This window comes from Aspergillus novofumigatus, assembly GCF_002847465.1.
Source record: "Aspergillus novofumigatus IBT 16806 chromosome Unknown P174scaffold_8, whole genome shotgun sequence".
NCBI lineage: Eukaryota > Fungi > Ascomycota > Eurotiomycetes > Eurotiales > Aspergillaceae > Aspergillus > Aspergillus novofumigatus.
In genome coordinates this window covers 1,156,203-1,171,633 of record NW_020194281.1, presented here as the reverse complement: position 1 = coordinate 1,171,633, position 15,431 = coordinate 1,156,203, and the positions used below count along the sequence as shown (strand labels likewise).

The 15,431-nt window shown below is 48.8% G+C and overlaps 5 protein-coding genes across 5 annotated transcripts; 3 read left to right on the top strand and 2 right to left on the bottom strand.

Annotated features, from left to right (window-relative positions):
• Positions 1-693: 693 nt before the first annotated feature.
• Positions 694-2,679, top strand: P174DRAFT_496961 (uncharacterized protein; the record flags this gene model as incomplete). The annotated part of the gene is made up of 4 exons (XM_024830892.1): positions 694-1,164; positions 1,273-1,612; positions 1,665-2,207; positions 2,297-2,679. The coding sequence occupies 4 exons, from the start codon at positions 694-696 to the stop codon at positions 2,677-2,679; spliced, it is 1,737 nt and encodes a 578-aa protein (XP_024678892.1).
• A 1,105-nt stretch (positions 2,680-3,784) lies between these two features.
• On the bottom strand, positions 3,785-6,395 carry somA (putative cAMP-dependent protein kinase pathway protein (Som1); the record flags this gene model as incomplete). Its single annotated transcript, XM_024830314.1, has 6 exons — positions 3,785-3,955; positions 4,021-4,287; positions 4,357-5,635; positions 5,703-5,854; positions 5,911-6,145; positions 6,184-6,395. The coding sequence occupies 6 exons, from the start codon at positions 6,393-6,395 to the stop codon at positions 3,785-3,787; spliced, it is 2,316 nt and encodes a 771-aa protein (XP_024678891.1).
• A 2,769-nt stretch (positions 6,396-9,164) lies between these two features.
• Positions 9,165-10,569, bottom strand: P174DRAFT_445222 (TRAPP complex core subunit BET3). Its single transcript, XM_024828279.1, has 4 exons — positions 10,493-10,569; positions 10,097-10,425; positions 9,826-10,017; positions 9,165-9,748 (listed from the first exon to the last, which is right to left on the bottom strand). The coding sequence occupies exons 2-4, from the start codon at positions 10,331-10,333 to the stop codon at positions 9,629-9,631; spliced, it is 549 nt and encodes a 182-aa protein (XP_024678890.1). The 5' UTR covers positions 10,334-10,425; positions 10,493-10,569; the 3' UTR covers positions 9,165-9,628.
• A 340-nt stretch (positions 10,570-10,909) lies between these two features.
• Positions 10,910-12,226, top strand: P174DRAFT_463741 (WD40 repeat domain-containing protein; the record flags this gene model as incomplete). Its single annotated transcript, XM_024830313.1, has 5 exons — positions 10,910-11,053; positions 11,118-11,163; positions 11,217-11,297; positions 11,362-12,117; positions 12,174-12,226. The coding sequence occupies 5 exons, from the start codon at positions 10,910-10,912 to the stop codon at positions 12,224-12,226; spliced, it is 1,080 nt and encodes a 359-aa protein (XP_024678889.1).
• A 1,577-nt stretch (positions 12,227-13,803) lies between these two features.
• P174DRAFT_293702 (uncharacterized protein) lies at positions 13,804-15,145 on the top strand. Its single transcript, XM_024821601.1, has 2 exons — positions 13,804-14,413; positions 14,476-15,145. The coding sequence occupies exons 1-2, from the start codon at positions 13,951-13,953 to the stop codon at positions 15,048-15,050; spliced, it is 1,038 nt and encodes a 345-aa protein (XP_024678888.1). The 5' UTR covers positions 13,804-13,950; the 3' UTR covers positions 15,051-15,145.
• The last annotated feature ends 286 nt before the right edge of the window (positions 15,146-15,431 follow it).

Here is a 15,431-nt window from a genome sequence, read left to right as displayed (position 1 = left end):
AGCAGCTGACGGGTGGTGTAGAGAGTCGCTTGGGTTGCTTTGTCTGCTACGTCTTCGGTCTCATGCTTTCCGAAGCATCCACACTCATTGATTGTTATATATGCTTCTAACTATATTATTATTGACGATAAGTTTGACTGGTGTCAAAGAGAGTTGATTATCGATGGACTTCCATCCGAGGAAGGAGTTTAGTATGTTCAATTGGTCAGCTCAGCTTTCATCAAAACGTTCCATAGCAGATACAATTACCATGTTACTTATGGTCTGTAAAGCAAAGGACTGTACACTGAACAATTGCCTAGCGAAGATCCAGGCGCTCGTAGAACAATCCAGACAAAGATTGATTCGGGTCTGAATCAGCTCATCGCCCTGTTCCCTTCTGAGTTTGCATCATCAAATTCCCTATAGGGCCATCATGAGCTGTTCTGCTCACGCTAGATACAGTGCATTAGCTCATAAGGTAGGAGTGTGAGAACAGCAGGAACCCAAGGTGAGATGGCAGAGATCACCTGTATGCCTCTGCTGCCGCTACATTAGTTGCAGGGGCCTTCTGTGTATTCACCTATTCACTCCTTCTGTTTGTTTACTCACCCACCTTCTTGCACCTCTCATCTTGTGTTTATCTCTGTCCTTCTCCTCACACCTCACAGCTCACTCTTTCTCTTTTCTCATCCCAATACATCATTATCCGGCATGGATTCCACTGAGAAGAGCAGTCGTCTCGCCTTTGGCCTCACCTCGTTTCCTTCCAGTACGCCTCGCCAAGACAGCGATCAATCTGGACCTAGTCATCAGATTGGTTTCACTTTCCGTCCCCCTAAGGCTTGTGGAGGGTTTTCTCAGTGGGCCTCAGGTTCAGCTGGACTTTTGAATACTTCACCTTCCGAGGATCATGCTCCTGACGTCTCTGGGAAGACTAATCCAACTAGTCCTGCTTGCAAGATGGAGTTACATGCCAGTGAAGATGCTCCTCGTATCGTCGCAGAAGGAGCGCCTGGGGCTTCTGCTGTTGTGGTACGGGGAGAACAAGAGCAGGTCAATTCCCTAGGACTACTTGCGTCCGGTGCCATCGCCCCTGACCGGACTGAAATGTCGGGGGTGATGAGTCTTGTGCCAGTTGCAGCTCGTACATCGCGGGCGTACGTGGTACTCGAATCTCAGAAGGTAAGTCTATTTCACTCGACTAGGGCAAGGAATCCTCCAGTATACCCTTTTCACCTCTATCGCGTCAGAATATCAGTAATGTATCGAACTGACGAAAATTCCCTGCAGGACCCGGGAAATTGCCTGCCCCTGGGCTCTCTCGATATTTCCACCCTTAGCAGCGATAAAGTCCTCTACTACTTCAGCGTACTGGCAATACAGGCTCTTCTACTCCCGAAGTTTCAGTGTGACTCCAGCAAAAAACGTGGCTTTTGGAAAGGCAAGTTGACTTTGTACGGGCTAACCTTTGAATCGGACTATTCATTCCATACCCCTCTCCAAGCCAAAAGTGCTATGGCGCGTAAGGCCCTTGAGAAGCTGCAGCGCCCCTACTCTTCCTGGACGGTGCCGCCAGAGCCGATGGATTGCCCTCTAACGACGGGTTGGAGTTGGACCGACATCTTGAAAGGTATCTTACACATCCTCACGTTGTGATGATAGCTAATGGTCTGGTTTGACAGACTACTGCATTCAGAATGGTTTGCCGGAACCAACGTATACCAAGTACAGTCACAAGCAAGGATGTCGCCATGAGGCTCAAGTAGCCAACTTTTCACGCTTTGGAGCGCTCAAGCATTACGCTCAGGAGTGGAACTCAAAGAATTCTGCTGCTCAAATGACCCTGTATGCGCTTTTGACGCTTGGTCAACTCCCGCCGGATGGCATCAGCGGCGCGGCCGCGCTACGAAATTTCGACGAGGGCCTGTTGGTTGTGGTCCCCAGAGAAACATTCCAAGCGGGTATAAGCAACGGAAACGATAGTTCGAAGGGTCCCCGCAAAAGGCTTGGTGAGGATCATGCTAGCAAAGGCCAAGCCAAAAAGCGAGTGGTCAAAGACAGCTCCGAGGGCGTCAACGCCAACCTTTTACCCTTAGCCGGCAATTCTAGGTTGGCACCAATTGAACAGCACGAGCAAAATGTAGAAAAGAGATGGAGCGTCAGTTATCGGGAACTCGAGTCAGAATTGGAGAGAGGCTGGGAGACACACACAGGAAAGCTTCAGAGTAAGGTCTCATCGTCATTGCTGTTTCACTCCACTTCTCCCTTCTCCTCCTACTGCTGCTTGTCCTCACACTGACTTTTTCGGAAATAGGAATATGTCAACTTCTCTCTCTTGAAGTCCCAGAGATCCGGATTGAGAGAAACAACGGCCATATGAAGGAAGGCGATTACAAGGCCTCTGCGTATTTCAGCAATGATCCCTTCCTGCGTCGTGCAAGTCCGATCGGAGAGTCCAAAGGTAGCATGTCCGAAGCGAAAGAAGGCTGTGCCCAAAAAGTGGCTAGATATCTCATTGAGATGGTGAGGGAAGATACTCGCTTGGAAGACGAGGCTGCAAAAGAGATTGATAGGATTAGAAACTGGGGGGCATTAGCCGCTAAGAGGACTATCTCCATCGCGGAGGGGATTCAAATGTATGAGTACAGGAGCGTGCATCGAGGACAAACGAAGTTGATGTTCTTAGACCAACGGTAGAGAATTGAAGGGTAGGAATGAAGCATCTACCTCCATCCTATCTTCGCAAGCATAATTCATACCACTGTTGAATTGAACAAAAGATAGTAGGCTGTCAGGATTGTATGGGACCTACTACGGTAAAATGGTTTGTCAAGGTCATCTGCCGCAAGCCCTACCTCCATACCTGTCCAATGCTCTTACTACTTGAAGAAATATTTAGTCTGGACATACTCTTTACTGTGGCTAGCCTAGAAGGGGCTGGCAAAGTCCTGGTTCAAACTAGAGTAATGAAAAGCAAGTGGACGATAGTGCTGCCGCAACAGCTATTTCAGAACTGCTAGGAAGTGGATAACACCAGCCAGAAGGACGCAGCTTTTTCCCTAAATTGTCAGCTAATGAAAGGGGAAATACTACCGGGAGACTACGTCATGCGATGCTTCCTAAAAACCTTCCAGGATCAGTGTAAAGACAGAGAAACTGAACTAGGAGAATAGATGTTTGAAGGTCTGCAACTTCCTCAATTCATAAGCCATTTCCGGAGAGAAACCTCTCTTGACTAGGGTCTCATCACTTAACGCCGCAACGTACAGGAGCCACTGACTGGAGCCAAAACAGGAGACAACCAAAGAAAGAAGCTCAAGATAAGCAGGATAAGAGAACAGTAAAGGGAATAGAACAAAGGCACATTTTGAGGAGAGAATCTAAGAGATTCTGAAGGGACAAAGAGGGATTTATGTTTAGTTATAACTTGGTGCCCATTCGGAAACTCACGAGAATAAAATATTAAATAACGGAATAGAAAGTAAAGTGGGAGAAGGAAAAGAGAAGAATGTAGAGGCTCATAGTCACAGATACCCAGGTGAGTCAGATGCCATCAAAGACAGTGGAAGGCGTCTTGATAAACTGCAAAAAAAGGAAGGGATATGCATGGAAGAATACGACCAACGCCAGTCTCTCAGCAAGTATCCAATCATGTCAACAGACAGTAACAAAGGAAATGAGTAAAGGAGAAGGATAACAGAGCAACCGAATAGCACAAGTTGGGCACAAGTTTGGAAAGTTTATGAAATGTACAGAGCAAGGGTATAATGGAGTTTCAAAACTGAAGAACCGACGGACTCATTTATAAGCCATCTCCGGCGCCGGTCTCAACACCATCAGTTGGATAGGAGATGTTGGGGTCAAATCCGAATCCAGCAGTATCCGCATCGGTGTTGAGGAAGGTGTCGAAGTCGAAGTTCTCAAGGATATCGGGATTCTCTAGAGCGCTGAAATCAAGATTGAACGCAGACGCCTGTTATCTGTATTAGTAACCATCGCTCAACGGGAACTGCACGAAGGAATTGAGGAATATCATACATCAGGGATGCTGAGGTCATTGAAAGACTGCTGGGTCTGATCCGGGGGCGGTTGTTGCACAATAGGCTGAGGTGCTGGCGCCGATGTTGGCTGCTGAGGAGCACTCGTCGTCGGATTCGGCCCAGCCTTGTTAAAGGAGCTAGGATGCTGAGGGGTGATCGGCGTCGACGGAGTAGGTGTGGTTGGAGGATGTTCGGCTTCGGAGGAGGGTGTAGCAGCCGTGTTCGCGGCGGCGGCAGCGGCAGCGGGTTGCTTCTTCGTGGTCCGCTAGAATCGAGTTCAATAAGGTAAAACAAACAAAGTAGATTTACTAAAGATTGGGATGTAAAAACATACCTTCCGCGCAGTGTCCTTGGGCTCTTTCTTCTTCGGTGCCGGTTTACTCGTCTGCTGAGGTGTCGGAGGAGCAGCATTCTGGGTTTGAGGAGATGTCCGACCAGTGTTGGCACCAGCTGGCGGAGCCTGCGGAGGAGGCATTGAGTTCTGGGTCTGAGGCGTCCCAGTGGTTTGATGTTGCTGGGCCGGAGATTGTTGTGGTGCCATGGGCTGGCCCTGTTGCTGCTGCCAATTGCCACTCGGAACCCGGTTGACTGCTCCAGCCGGAATGGGTTGGCCCATTTGAGGTCCGCTGAAAGCCGGATTAGAGCTCGGTGGACGCATACCGTTCGGACCGCCCATGGCATCCGGCATGCCCTTCATGAAGAACTGGCCGCCAGCCATGTCAGGAGGCATCTGGCCGCCGTTGAAATTCATGGCAGCTGGCGATCCACGGTTCTGACCCATGGCGTCTGCCGCGCTTGGGGAGCCTGGGAGACCAGTCTGAGGCATCTTCGGCGTACCTCGTTTCATCTGATCGTTGGGGTTCGGTGACGTGCCCGCCCTGCTGCCTTGGGGAGAAGTGCCTGGAGGCAAGCCTTGCTGCCCAGGCATTGGAGGCTGGCCATCAGCACGGGACATGCTGTCCTGCTCTTGACGAGCCATCATCAGACGCCGCTTATTCTGCTGTTCAAGCAGCATCAACTGCATTTGATAGTCCTGGAGAGCATGGTTACCGTGCTGACCGCCAGGTGTCTGCATCCCAGCCCGTACCTGGGCCATCTGACCATTCGCGCCGTAGTAGTCGCCGTTCATCGGATACATACCCTGGCCGTCTGGCATAGGCACCAGATCGGTCTGGTTCGGCATGACACCGGGGTTCATTAAGCCATTCGGAATGCCCTGGTTATTCAGTGCTGAGCGTGAGTGATGAAGGGCTAAGTTCTGAGCATATACCTGGATGGATTTTTGCTGAGCAGCAGGCCCTGGTTGCTGGAAACCCGCAAACTGGGCCGGATTCATCGCCCGTGGGTTGAGTCCGTTTTGCATCAATAGCGCTTGCGAGTTCGGCTGACCCGGCATGCCTTGTCCTTGACCCCGTCCATTGGGCGCCAACTGTTGTCCGTTCATAGGACCGTTCTCGAGGCGTGGCCGCTTCGAGGGTGAAGGCGCATTTTCCGCAGAGGAGGGAGATTGCGGGCGGTGTCCGTTCATGTCCATGTCAGAATGCTCTCTTTGCATCTGCTGCATCATGTGCATCTGCTGGTTTTTCTGAAGCTGTGCGATTTGCTGCTGCGAACTGTTTATATCTTCAATCAGTACAGAATTCTCGCGCAAGACAGCTGGGCTCTGAAGAGAATACGTACAGGCCACCGGTGTTATTCTGCAATACGGTCTTCTGAAGGTTTGCAGGGACCATGCCGTTGCGGCGCATATTGAGCGGACCCATCTGTCCGGGCATCACCGGTTGTTGCCGTAACAATTGGTTGTGTTGCTGCTCTCTTAGTCGCATCATATTCTACCGAAATACCAATTAGACCCATTCCATGAGCAGCAGGAGAAGCGGGGAATTACCTGAGTGTGTTGAAGATACTGTCTCACGTCGTTGCTGTTGCCTTTCTTGCGCTGAGCCCAGAAGAAATCCCAGAATAGACTGAACCAATCCAAGAGGAAAGAGGATTGTTGACTTTCGCTCGCGAGATTAGGTCGAGGAAGATCGTCAGGAATCTTGATCTTGTCACCATCCTTGCTATCGGTCATCATCGCATCGCCTTCGACGCCATTCATGTCTTCACGACGGTGACCCGGACTTGTTTTTGTGGGGGTTCAGTGTTCAATTTGATCGACTCGTCTTTCACGAGAGCCCTTGCACATTCATGATAGCCACGTTTCAGAAAATAGTCGTAGATGTAGGTGTTGAGGTTGTTGATCATCGTCTCAGGTATGTTGTTCACATTTCCATCGTTACGAGGAGCCGTGGAACCGTTATTCATCATAGGAACACCACCAACTGGGCCCCCAGCCCCAGGGTTCATCCCCGTCACATTCATCTGATTCATGGTGGCACTGCGAGGAGTTTGGCCACCCTCGCTTGCTGCTGGTCCCTTATGAAAGCCGTCGGTGAGATTCTGTTTCAGTGCGCATCCACAGTCCCGAGGCGAGATATCTCACCACAGATCGAAGACAAGGCGCGCGTGCGGACTGGTGGGTATAGGGTACTGAAGACAGGTGGAGAAGGCGAAGTGACCGGCGCTTCGAACTCAGCAAACAAAGGTTCTGGTGATCCCCTTTTTCCAAATCAAGCACGAATACAAGATCGAGAACCAAAGTCGATATGCCCGAACCAACTCCAGATAACGTCCACAAATCTACCGATGCAAGTCAGACACCGCGCTCACGCGAGTGCAAATTGAGAACCACAATGACTACCCACTGGGACAAGGAAAGCAAGCGTGATTGTCTCGGGAGCAGACGCGAATGGGGGACAATATTGTAAGGATCGATGCTTTTCAAGCGCAATCGGGGAAAAAGACCAGTATGAAACAGTACATAGGATTTCTTAAGGGATCTATTGATCTCGGGTAAGGTTGGGACAGAAGCGAGGAGAGAGTGTAATAGAACAGCCAGAGGGGAAAGTGCGCGATAAGATTAAACGCGGTTTCGATGAGCGACACGAAGGGGCGAGAGGCGCAAGAAGATGGAGAGGACGGGTGCGGCGCTTTAGGGGAGGTAGGTCAAATCATGTCCCGACGGGCACCACTTGGGGAGAAAAAGAGAACGGAAGGAAAGAATTCAAGACGGAAATACCTCGACGAGCTCTGGAAGAAAGAGATGACAGTGGGTTCGGCAAGTCCGGCCGATCTTACGAGGAAACGGTTGGAGAGAGAGGAGGAGGGGGAAAAGAGGCGAAGGTTAGGACAAGGTGTGAAGCGGTGGATCTGAGGTGATCTGGTGGGTGGGAGGACGTGGATATCCAGCGCGGTTCCTGGAGGTGGTGCTGGGCTTTCCCTTACCCTTCAGTGGCACGTCGGCTGGGCGTAAATCGCTTGTTCGGCGCGGATTAACTTGAGCGGAACTCGGCGGGAGGGCTGGGAGATGCTGCGTTCTCGCGTATTTCTGAGCATGCAACCCAGAGAGGCGAAGAAACGGGACTCCGTTGATACTTTACAAAGCGAGAATGGTAAAAAAACAAAATTAAGGCGATAAGCACTTGATGGATGACAACAAGGAATAAAAGAGATCTAAGTTTCTGAGAGCATTGAGATCGAATCTCAAATGAGACTCATCAATAAATTTGATGAGGGAAGAACCAGGTAAAGAAAGAGAGGGAAGTGGCAGGTTGGAATATCTTTGATGTATCGCACGGATGATTCCCGCAAAATCATTGTTCCGAATATGCAACAGTTGTTCTACATTGTAATGGAAGCATAAATAACAGTGAGCGATTTTTCCGTGATTTAGAAGATAAGCTGGTGAATCAGTGTGACGAATAGCAGGAGACAGGTGAAAGCTTCATTATTAGCAGAGAAATTATTATCCTGGCATGCAACTACATATAACAGTCCGGAGGTCTGCTGGAAGAAACAAGAGATGTATTGAGAATACGTTACCAGTGGCTAAGGTAGGAACTGTCAGCAATACCCGCAAGCACATAGGGTACCACTAGGCAGAGGAGCTATCTAGCAGACTATGAGATGGATACTTTGTGGCTATCATATCGAATTAGACATGTACAGCTGTAAAGTTTCACTACTTACTCCGGACGTTGAGATGTCATGTCTGTCTTGTGGCAATCCTCTGCCTCTTCACGATGTCCTATGAGGTATCTACATAGTAGATGTCATCAGATGACAGGTGCTTTTCCCCAGACACGATGATCATACCACAGGAAACCGCTCCTCATCATATCTTTGCCGGATCAGTTCATGTGGTAGTACAAGCATAGTCGTGGATATCCCCAGAGTGGTTTGCCAATTTGTAATTCATCATTTCGTTTTGAATCTCCACAGAATCTGCATCCGTGGATGGATCCATTTCCCGCCGTGTATTGACTGTATTCATATTTCAGGCTGTCCAGCTAACTATTAAGGTTGACAATGGCGATCATCTAGAAAGAAACCTAGCCCCAGTTAGGGGTTATCTTTCCTAGAAGGAAACCAATATGATGTTATCAGCCAAAAAGTAAAAAACTGAGAAAAAATAAATTAAAACTAAAATTAGAAATAGAAATACAAAAATAAGGCCTATCAACTGTTTTATTTCAGGTAGCTAAGGTTGTATCTGGGGGCCTACACCAGTGTTCTGAAACTTTCCTGAATTCTTTGCATGATCGTACCTCTAACATATCATGATTTAACCAATGGTTTTTGTCAGTGGCTGTCAGGTCATTGTGCAGCCCCTAGCAACGTCAATCCATATTGTACTCCGGAGTATACATTGCCTTTGCAGTCCCTCGTCCGCCTTTTTACATAACTGGAAACTTACTCCTCCAAGAATCAAGTCGAAGAAAGGCACGCAGCTGTTGAAGCACAGACCAAAGCCGAAGAGGAGGCGATAACAAAGCTCCAAGAGGCACTGAGACTGGCATCCATACCCAATATTCGACCACTGTCTGTATACATAGCCATCGAACCGGGCGCAGCTTTCATCAGCGAGACCTTCTATTGCTTGTTACGGGGAGACTGATTGTGTCCAAACTATGAAGATTGAGGGGAACGGAAACAACACAAGGAAGACCGTGGTTAGACGAGAGCTGTCTGAGACGGCTGCCAGGAAGGCACTGGTCGTTCCAAATAAGGAAGTCATCCTAATGTCAGGCCAGGGTCGTAAGCGAAGCGCGGTCTCCCTAGACTAGTATATACGCATCTTCCAGGAAGGGTGATTCTACATGGGGAATCATCATTGTGACTTTTGCCAATGTAGCTAATATCAGTCAAAGCGTCGGGTAGCATTCTTCCAATGATCCCCAGCATACATCAATAGGTTGATGTGCTAGATGGCTGCATCTGTGCTCTCTCAAACCGGCGACAGATTTATATGGTTAAGCATTGTCAAGTATGCCGGGACGGAAATGTTGTTTAGTTGAATTCAGCTTTGAATCGCGATTTCCATAGCGTGAGGCATATCCCTCGTATGGGAAGCGCCGGCTGAGTTTCGACCAGCCCCGAAGAACAAATGGTTATTCTTCCATAATCGTAATTGCATGTGCATGAAATGATTCGAATTGCATAAATCCAGAACACCAGACGCCCTGATAGTCTAAAAGTGCACCATTCGAATCCTCGACTTCAAATCATTCCTCATCCGGCGGCATCTCATCCTCAATGTATCGGACCAATGATACTCGCATCTCCGTGGTATCATCACCTCTTAAAACATCGCTGACAAAGTGGGCCTCGATTTGCATTTGAACCTAAGAGGGACGTCAGAAATCCAGCTGCTAGAAGAGCTAACATTCATGCATATGCCCGCCTCCTGGCTGCGTCTTACCATTTCGAGTGCGCCTCTTAAAACACCGCACAAAATATTGGAGAACCACAGTTCATCTTGTGCTCTTCCATCGTCTGGGAGCTCCACAAAGTCCGCCAGAGGATTTTCGTCGAAAATGAGAGAAAATTGATTGTTATCGCTCGTCCAGTTCGTGACTGTAGGCGTGATATTCAGGAAGATCTTGAACCCAACCTATTCCCGCGAAAATCGTCAGTGAGCACGTCACTATTTATGTTCATGCAAATTTCATGCAGAGATGACCATCTCATACCTTCGAGATCATATCTGCCGTCTCTCGGAAGTTGGCGCATCGGCCCATACCAGACTTCGCCAGGAAATCTTCAATCAGTCGCATACCGATATTATAGCCCATCTTGTCCAGCTGTTTGTTGACCTCTTGATAGTTGCTGTCGTAGTCCTGACATAATTGCGCGACAATTGTTCCATACGTCAAGGTAACCAGCTCCGCATTAACCTTGTCAACTCTCGTCCTAGGATTTGGCAGCATCAGTTGATGCACTTCCCTCCAACAAATTTCTCAAGCTGCAAATAAGAGTTTCCAGGGCAGGTAGAGGCGCTCAGCTTACTGACTTCCAGAGCCTATGTTGGGTGGGTTAGCCAAGGTACTCAACATTCAGATGCGACAACACAAAACAATCAGACTCACTCTTCACCAATCCGGGACACCTTCGTAGAGGACGACATGTCTAGCTTTGCATCCAAATGTTCTCAGATCCGATAGAATGATCTGTTCCTCGACAGTCTGAAGGTTCTATGATTCAGTGTGAGACAGTTGTCGAATGTGGATAATCTACACCCCCCGCTGGAGTCGGTGGATCAATAGAGCATGCAGGCGGAGTTGTACTATGGGTCCGCGGGTTAGCGGCTAACGCGTCTAATATACTCAGGGCGCTTGTCGGAACTTGCGCAAAAGACAAAACTGCTCAATGACGGTAGACTGTTCTTGAACATATCCATTTCTAATTGCCGATCGACCTGCTGTTTTTTCCTTGTTCCCATCTTGTTGTTTTCTGTATCAGCTTAGGTTTCTCACAATATCCAGTCAACGCGTGCTGCTGCAGTGATGTCGGGAGAGAAAAGACCAGCACAAGCAGCCTTTGGCTCCTCAAATCAACTTGTCGTCAAACGAAAGAAGTCCGACGGGGATATCAATGCTGGGACGGCTGTTGTGAAATCTTCATCTCAGAATGGAACTCTTGTGCAAGCAGTATGTGGCCCCTGGACTGCTGCTCAGCAACGTTGAAGGGCCCTTTTATTGATCACTATGGCAGATTCCTCGCACCAGCGGGCTGGACGCCCCCATTATGGAGCTGACAGGTGAGGCAGAAGGCTAGAACGGCTTGGATTTTGCATTAATACCGCATTCGCAGGTCATTCTGGCGAGATCTTCACTGTGCGATTTGACCCCACAGCACAGCACATTGCGTCTGGCTCGATGGATCGGTCTATATGTGAGTCGCAACTGAAGCTCAACATTCTACTAAGCACGACTGACGCTTCTTCTACCAATGACAGTACTTTGGAACACATATGGGCAATGCGAGAATTATGGCGTTCTGACCGGCCATCGAGGGGCGATTCTGGATTTACAATGGTCGCGAGATTCACGGGCGATTTTCTCCGCATCGGCGGATATGACACTAGCGAGCTGGGACCTGGAAACTGGGCAGAGAATACGACGCCACGTTGGGCACGAGGAGATCATAAATTGTCTTGACATCAGCAAACGAGGCCAGGAGCTCCTGGTTAGCGCGAGCGACGACGGTTGCATAGGGATTTGGGACCCACGACAAAAGCATGCTATTGAATACCTCGAAACAGAGCTTCCCATCACCGCAGTAGCTCTGTCGGAAGCAGGAAACGAAATCTACAGTGGAGGCATTGATAATACAATTCACGTCTGGGACTTGCGAAAGAAGTCTGTTGTGTACTCCATGGCTGGCCATACGGACACCATCACGTCCCTGCAGATTTCGCCGGACTCCCAGGCCCTGCTTTCCAACTCTCATGACTCAACGGTGCGCACTTGGGATATTCGGCCCTTCGCTCCCACAAATCGACACATCAGAACATACGATGGTGCCCCGATGGGGCTGGAGAAGAACCTGATCAGGGCAAGCTGGGATCCAAAGGGTGAAAAGATTGCAGCTGGTAGCGGCGATCGAAGTGTTGTGGTCTGGGACTTCAGGACTGGGAAACTTCTATATAAGCTTCCTGGACACAAAGGCACCGTCAACGACGTGCGCTTCTCGCCAAATAATGAGCCCATAAGTGAGTCACACCGAATCTGTTTCATGTCTTCTCCAGTGGCTAACCCTGTCGCGCAGTTGTATCTGGATCGTCAGACCGGACGCTCATGCTTGGTGAGCTCGGAAAATAAAAATGACCCTCTGCTAGAATTAAAAGATATCCTTTGTTTCCTGCATGCTGGACTACGCGCATGGTTTGCTCCTTAGCGTCATGAGGCGAATGTCATCCACTCCAGGTGGTGTCAAGTTTCGAACGTCTTCCCTGAAATCCTACTCTCGTGACCGCATGAAGTGCTACTCTCTTCGGCGATATGGCAAGCTCTTCTGCTTATTGGTCGCGCAATCTACAGAAAGATATTCCATTCGCGTTCATCCTTTTTATACTCTCAGACACGGGTTGAGTCAAGGCTTGGAAGGCTTGGCAAGGAGCTGTAAGACATCAAAGGGCAGGACACTTCGTAGGTCATAGCTGGCTTTTGAGAGCAAGAACTGGTATGTTTGTTCTCATGATGTCTGCCAACGTCGAAAGCATATCAATCTAATCTGATAGTCTGGGCCATGTATACACAATTTGTGCATCTAGTTAGCAAGAGCCTCACGCAAGCAACCCTGAGGATACTACACATTTATTGATTGCAGTGTATTCTACTCTTTTGAAAGCTGGATATCTACTCAATAGCAGAACAAGCTGCGGAGTAGTTTCCGTCTGCATGATTACTGAGCTTATATATAATTAATGGTAATAAGTGGCTCAATGACCATTGGCCAGTAGTTCTGGAGATTATTGAGGCTTTGAGAGCTGTTCTGAAACATCTGGTGCCTCGTGCCAGTGTTTTAGAGACAGGTGAAGCTACACCCCCTATCTACCTATATCTAGCACGTTTCTCGGTCTTTTCGGTCTCAGTATGCTCAGAAATATAGAGAGTGGGCTGAGAAAATATCCAGAGGACAGACGCCATTTAGACCATCCAAGGACAACTGCTATCATCACCATCCCAGAATAGATCCATGATACTCATTGATCAAGGTCATGGTCCGGTCATACGTAGACAGGTGGGTCTATCAGGGGTTGTTATATTCTAGTCCGACTAGTCTGGGCCCCTCCACTATTAATGGCTGCAATTTTGCCTACTCTAACGATCATCTGCAGGGCCAGGCTGGATGTGCTCTTCCAAGATTCTTGGCCCTTGGGCTTCTGTGCTTTTGTGTTTCTTTTCTCCTGAGACTCTTCCTGTTGGCGCTTCTGTTTCTTTCATCTACTCTCTCACTTCACTTTGACATCTTTGTTTTTAGTCCATACGTTATTATAATCCACTAGCTTCCAGACACCGCTGAGCGGCCAGGTGCTCCTCTTTCTCCTCAAATCTTTTCGCAATTCGAGATATACCAATTCAGTTAATCCTTACAACTCAATAAATTGTCTCTCTAAGTACTGCGACTTTTGAAATCTTGGCTTGGAGCGAAAGATCCGGATCCATACTTTATGTTGCCCCTCCGGGTGCTCCCAATCGCTACGTCCTTCCTTTTGTCTATAGTTGTATAACATTGGTAATACGCTCATTATACTCACCCACAAACCTCTTCGATATCGGATTGCCGGTTTTGCATACAAAGCGTGATCAGCTCAGCGGTTTTCGTCGCAGTCCAAGTCCGCTTCACTTCTGTTTACGGGGTGCGCAACGGATGCGGAAGTCGGTTAGGGGATGCATACCATCAAAAACCGAGTCAACTTTTTGTTCAAGAAGCTTGGTATACATAAACAAGGGACTTGAGATTTAAGATTGATCAGTTATTCTTTCGTTCTTGACCTTTCAATCGCCCCCGATGCTTCATCCGCCTGATTGGTTTTAACGAAATGGAACCGCCTCGAGTATCAACAACACAGCAGACTAAGTCTTCACATTCATCGCTCAATTCAACATTCGGCCAAAACGGCAGCAATCCAACAATCTCACATCTTCAAAGCGAGAGCCAAGGTCCTGATTATGGCGCTGGACGCCAGGAACCTCATACCCCGGGCGAATCTACAGCGCCGGGTGATTCGGGCTTAAATGCCACTGTCTCTCTAGATACACCACCTGTGTCGCATATTCCAGTCAACCTGCCACGTCCTGCTGACAGTTCGGATTCCAACGGTGAATGGTCGTCCGACGCTCGCTCGACCAGAGAAACCCAATTTGAGGGGCCACGCAGAGAAGCTGCTCGCTCTGGTCAGCAGAAAAGATCGTGCATGCCAACCCTCAGAGACAGGAGTATAAGGAGGCGGCTATACACATTGATCCCAGCCACAGTCTTCCTGCTCGCTATTATCGCTTTCTGTAAGATTGTTCCCGATTCGCTCTTGCTCTTTCAGCTCAATTGGTGCTAACACAATGCCTAGACCTTGCAATACACTCTGCGACACACCTCGGTCAAGAAATCCATATTCTGTTGATCTTCATGATCTTGATTCTCTCCATTATCTTCTGCCATACTTTGATTCGCTTCGCTATGGAGATCCTGCAGGACCCAAGGTCTACTGTTGCGAGGAATCGGATACCCAGTAGAGTAGGCCCAATGGGATATGCTCAACCAGATCGCCCCATTCAGGTCACGCTTGCGGGAGATGAGGAAGCTTTGGTCGACGGCGCCGTACGAGAAAAGGTCACGACTCCCCCTCCAGCATATGGTCTATGGAGAAGTAGTGTGGTGAGTGCCTCACCCATCTCCTTCGCATTGTCCTGGCCATTAACTCGTTTTCAGAGAATTAACCCTGATCTCCTCTATTGGCGGCGTGTAGAGGACGATGAACTTCCACCCGCAGCCGTCAACGGCACACAAAGGAGGTCGAACAGGAAACCTTCAGTTCCTAGACCTCCTAGTTACACATCCGACGATGGTGTCGATTACGTGATTCAAGCTCAACCACGGCCTTTCGCTGCCCGACATGATACGGAAGATCCAGTGCGTCAGTAAGGCATCGCGTCCGACTTAACTCGCCCATGGCGTGCTGTTTACTCCTTTGCTTTGAAAATGTTTTGGCATAGCGCATTTTGTTACTCGAGATATCCCATGTTGAGACTTCTATCATTGCATCAGTGTATTTGGTTTAGAGCCGACATTCCATGCAGCTGCTCAGTCACTGTCGGCATCAAAAAATGAAAATTATAAAGACCAGTCCCCGGATCCTTCACGGGTGTTCCAGCTTGTGCTACAGATCAGATAAATTAAAAGTAAATCATAGACAGTGCTTGCGCTGCTGTCGTATATGGAAACGGCATATCTGGCCTTCAGTAATCTGTCTTAGCCAACCGCCAGCTTTAAAGTTGGCGCGGGATGGATTTAAATCTCACGTGC

What these genes read in the sequence shown, in the direction of transcription:
- P174DRAFT_293702 (XM_024821601.1), top strand. Translation starts at nt 13,951, where the DNA reads ATGGAACCGCCTCGAGTATCAACAACACAGCAGACTAAGTCTTCACAT. An exon ending in GCTCGCTATTATCGCTTTCT is followed by an intron (nt 14,414 to 14,475) that starts GTAAGATTGTTC and finishes CACAATGCCTAG; the next exon opens with ACCTTGCAATACACTCTGCG.
- P174DRAFT_445222 (XM_024828279.1), bottom strand. Translation starts at nt 10,333, where the DNA reads ATGCTGCCAAATCCTAGGACGAGAGTTGACAAGGTTAATGCGGAGCTG. An exon ending in CGGCAGATATGATCTCGAAG is followed by an intron (nt 10,018 to 10,096) that starts GTATGAGATGGT and finishes TCGCGGGAATAG; the next exon opens with GTTGGGTTCAAGATCTTCCT. An exon ending in TAAGAGGCGCACTCGAAATG is followed by an intron (nt 9,749 to 9,825) that starts GTAAGACGCAGC and finishes CGTCCCTCTTAG; the next exon opens with GTTCAAATGCAAATCGAGGC.